This window comes from Cyprinodon variegatus, unplaced genomic scaffold, assembly GCF_000732505.1.
Source record: "Cyprinodon variegatus isolate N-32 unplaced genomic scaffold, C_variegatus-1.0 Scaffold529, whole genome shotgun sequence".
NCBI classification, from domain to species: Eukaryota; Metazoa; Chordata; class Actinopteri; order Cyprinodontiformes; family Cyprinodontidae; genus Cyprinodon; species Cyprinodon variegatus.
In genome coordinates, this window is record NW_015150982.1 from 25,580 (window position 1) to 29,604 (window position 4,025).

Consider the following 4,025-nt stretch of genomic DNA (forward strand, 5'->3'; position numbering starts at 1 on the left):
GCGTTTAATTTTTCCATCGCTGTCTTCTGTTGCGTGTCTTTTGGATTTCCTTGCTGATTTGGTAAAAGCCCAGTTTGGATATCCACAGTTTCGGAGAGCATCTTTGATGTGTTTCTGTTCTTTTTGCTTCCCATCTGTTCTAGTAGGGACATGTTCTGCCCGGTGTTGTAAGGTTCTGATGACTGAGAGTTTGTGTTCCAGTGGGTGGCTTCTTTTTGACTCCCACCACCCACTGGAACACAAACTTTCAGTCATCAGAACCTTACAGCAACGGACAGAACATGTCCCTACTAAAACAGATGGGAAGCAAAAAGAACAGAAACACATGTCTAACCTCGCAATGCAGCACTGATTAAATGTTATTTTAAGCACAGAGCTTTTATCGCTTCTCCTCTTCTCTCGGTTGATCGTAAAAAAATATATTCTATTTTGTATGGGCTTCACCCTTTAAGCCTATTTCTTGTCGTTTAAAGACAGCACTATGTAATACATAGATATCTGTGGAAAAATTAAACACAAAGCATCTAGTTACACTGATTCTGCCTTCAGCATGTGTAAATACACGCTCGGATGTGTATTGCGCAATGGAGTAATAGATGAAAAGAGGATTGCTGGTCAGGTCAGAGGCAGAGAACTAAGATCTAATGCTGAGAATAATTACCACAAAAGTTACCTAAACGGCATGCCAAATATCTATCAAGGTCAGCAGTCTATTGCAGGGCAATACAGAGAAGAACAGGGCAAACAACCATTCACACACACAAGGAGAATTTAGAGAAACCAATTAACATAACAGTCATGTTTTTGGACTGTAGAAGGTGTTAGGTTTCTGTTTCTGTGATGTTTTTCTTGTTATGTTCAGTTTTTCTTTGCTCTTTGTTTTACTGTCTTAGTCTTGGTTCTGTTATATTTTCTGTTTAGTGTTCAGTTTTGCTTCACTCCTTATTTTCTAGTGTTAGTAGTTTTTATTTTTGCTGTGTTCTCTGGTTAATTCTTAGTTACTGTCTCAGTCTTTGTTCTGTTATGTTTTCTTTTGAGTGTTAAGTTTTACTTTGCTCCATGTTTTATAGTCTTAATGGTTTAATTATAATTTTGTTGTGCTTTCTAGTTATTTCCAGTCTTCCAGGTTTTTCATTTGTTGTCCTCTGCTGCCCTCTTGTGTTCTCCTTTTTCCCTATCTCCTGTTTTGTTTCTGCTCTGTGCTCACCTGTTCCCAATCTGCTCATTAGCCCTCTCTTTGTCTCAGTCTCCTATTAAAGCCCTCTCTCTTCAGTTCCTCTTTGCTGGGTCCTTGTCTTACTTCTTCAATCTTCCTCCAACTCGTCTCTCTGAGCCTTCCTCCTGGTTACTGTAATTTCCCTGATGACTCTGTGGTTTCTGGTTCATTTTTACTTATTTTTCATGGTTTGAATTTTGGATTCCTGGTTTCTTGTTTGTTTGTTTTTTTGGACTTTGTTTTCATTTTTGAATTTTGGATTCTTGGTTGCCTGTTTGTTTGGACTTTGTTTTTTCAGTAACTCTTCGTTAAATCAACTATAAATTCACCTCTGCCTGCCTGCCTCTGCTTTTGGGTCCTCAATCCTCAGAAGGGACAGAAGGAAGCCAGAGTACCTGGAGAGAACCAGAGAGAACCCACGCATGCTCAGGGAGAACCTGCAAACTCCATGCAAAAAGACCCCAGGCTACCCACTGCAGCCCTGCATGTCCAGACAGTCGATTTCTAATGCCAGCTTATCCAATGCTAACGGCAGCCTATCCAAGGCTAGTACCGGCTGATCTGTGTTGATGGGCAGCAGAAGAAGTTGCTAATCCAGTGGGTGACCAGCATAGGCATATAAGGCCCTTTTTACATCTTCCCCCCTCAGCTGGGAGAACCAGCTAAATGGCAAAGAGCCTCTGCACACTTTACAATTTTATCCAAAAGTCTTCCATGAGGTGTCTCCCCAAAGCACAGTTTCAGCTTTGGCCCTTCACACACAGTCTGGGGTTTTACTATATAAGGTGATACTGGAGCCACTCTAGACATCATATGTAAACATAAGAATGTCAATTTAAGCTAACTTACACTGAAGAGTGAACAGATATACATATGAACAGACAATAATATAAAAAGAAATGAATCTTTAATCAACAGTGGTAATAAACATCACTTTCTCCTTGTGTTTCAGCTCTAAGTTTACTAGTTTGTTTGCTATTCTTCTCAACATGTTGACTTCCTGTTTTTTCAACACTTAGTTTCTGCTAACAAGCCAAACAACTGGACACACTCAACACTTATATTAAACTGTGAAATAAAAAATACCAATTGCATTTTGCAGTGAGATCTTTTCACGTTTATTGGTTAGCGTACTATGCAAGGCACATGAATGAACAAAATCAAACATCGCTGGATGGTTAATAAAATATTACCTGTTTGGCATTGAATCAACACAAAATAATTTACACACAGAATAAAAAAGTAGCTCTTTCTTTTATTTTCTCATTGATCGCTCTTCATTTTCAATGCAAATCTTTGCTGAAGAAATTTTAAATCTCTTGCAGTTAAACTTTCATATTTTAAACCCATAAGTGTATAGGCTTGATAATTAATTTTTTCATGGTGTATATTAAATCAGATGAATTTATTACCATTACATGAACCCAAGAAAAAGAGTTGGATACAAAAGATTGAATGAATAAGTTTCCTAAAATCCTAAATTTAGAACAATAAAAATGACACCAAAAACCTAGCAGATTGGATTGAATAATAGTACATAAGTTTTTTCCCCTCACTTCATCAGCATTACATTTTTCAATCAGAATCTAATGTGAAAAAGGCTACTACTAATTTATGTTCATCAGGAAAAAATGTTTTCTTTATCAGTTTCGTTTTCTTAAACATTTTTTCACACTTAAATTGATTGTAAATCACTCTAAATCAAACGTGACAAAAACAATTGTGGCAAACAATTCATCCTCAGTGAAGGCTCCCTCATCTCGAACAACCCTAGATCCCACATGTCATGATGACCGTTCTGCGATCAAAGAAAGCTGTTGAACAAAGAAAATAATGTAACTGGAAACTTTGATGATAGTAAACAGCAGAGCAACTTTTTAAAATATGTCACCTCCAAGAACTTTACCATTTTCAGCTGCTTTTCAGAAACTCTTCATGGAGTTGTTGAACCCTGGTAAGTTCTTCTGAAACGTCTAAACATACAGTTTTGATGACATACTCCTTAGACTATTATTGAAAGTTAATTAATATTATTTAAAGAATGGGTACTTTACCTGGAATTGAGTCCTTGTCTATCTTGAATGAGAGCTCAATTGATTCTTTCATGGTACTCTCCAGAGTCTCCAAGATCTCGGTCTAAGTTGGCATTTGAATTTGTGTTATTTATTGCAGTAAAAAATTTGCTTCAAAGAAGAAGATAACGTTAATCTTTTAAATGTCATTTTGGTTTTCTGAGATCTTTACTATGTGGTTTAGTGGAGAGGCTTATTTTAGGACTTATCCAACTATAGCTTCTCTGTCATGGTCAGACTCTCAAACATTTCTGTATTTGCTGGTAACAGTTCCTCTAACTCATCTGGAGTCCAATCCAGTGATTAAAAATAAAAATCAGTGGTTAAAGGCATGACTGAACCTAATGTATATTAAAAAGGAAATTGACTGAGTAAACTGGTTTCTTACAGAATAATCAATGCACTCAGTATTGGGAAAGTTCATTGCACAAGTGACTATGGTAGCAGTTGACAATTTGATTTTTTGTATTTATTATTATTTGTATTTATTTTTATTATTTTGTATTTATTTCAATATGTAACATACCCTCAAACTGCTAAGCAGATCCAACATTTCATCTTTAGCCTTTTCAAACAGGATGTCCTTTGATTTATGGACATGTCTCTCTATAGTGTCCCTCATGTTCTGCAGTGAACCAATTCCTGAAAATCCTGCTGCTTCTGCAAAAGAGAATGTTGAAATTTATTACAAATTTATAATAACAAGGAATGTATAAATGCAGAACTTTTGTGAATTT

General features: G+C 36.3%; 1 protein-coding gene and 1 long non-coding RNA gene across 2 annotated transcripts in view; both read right to left on the bottom strand.

Annotated features, from left to right (window-relative positions):
• Positions 1 to 2,741: 2,741 nt before the first annotated feature.
• Positions 2,742 to 3,948, bottom strand: LOC107095209. Its single transcript, XR_001481725.1, has 4 exons — positions 3,815 to 3,948; positions 3,271 to 3,352; positions 3,123 to 3,189; positions 2,742 to 3,030 (listed from the first exon to the last, which is right to left on the bottom strand). It is a non-coding gene; the product is annotated as an uncharacterized LOC107095209 (long non-coding RNA).
• A 25-nt stretch (positions 3,949 to 3,973) lies between these two features.
• Positions 3,974 to 4,025, bottom strand: part of LOC107095204 — an 8,586-nt gene continuing 8,534 nt past the window's right edge. Inside the window, exon 7 of the mRNA XM_015391201.1 lies at positions 3,974 to 4,012. Within this exon, the coding sequence (XP_015246687.1) occupies positions 3,974 to 4,012 (39 nt within the window). The remainder of the gene's footprint in view (positions 4,013 to 4,025) is intronic.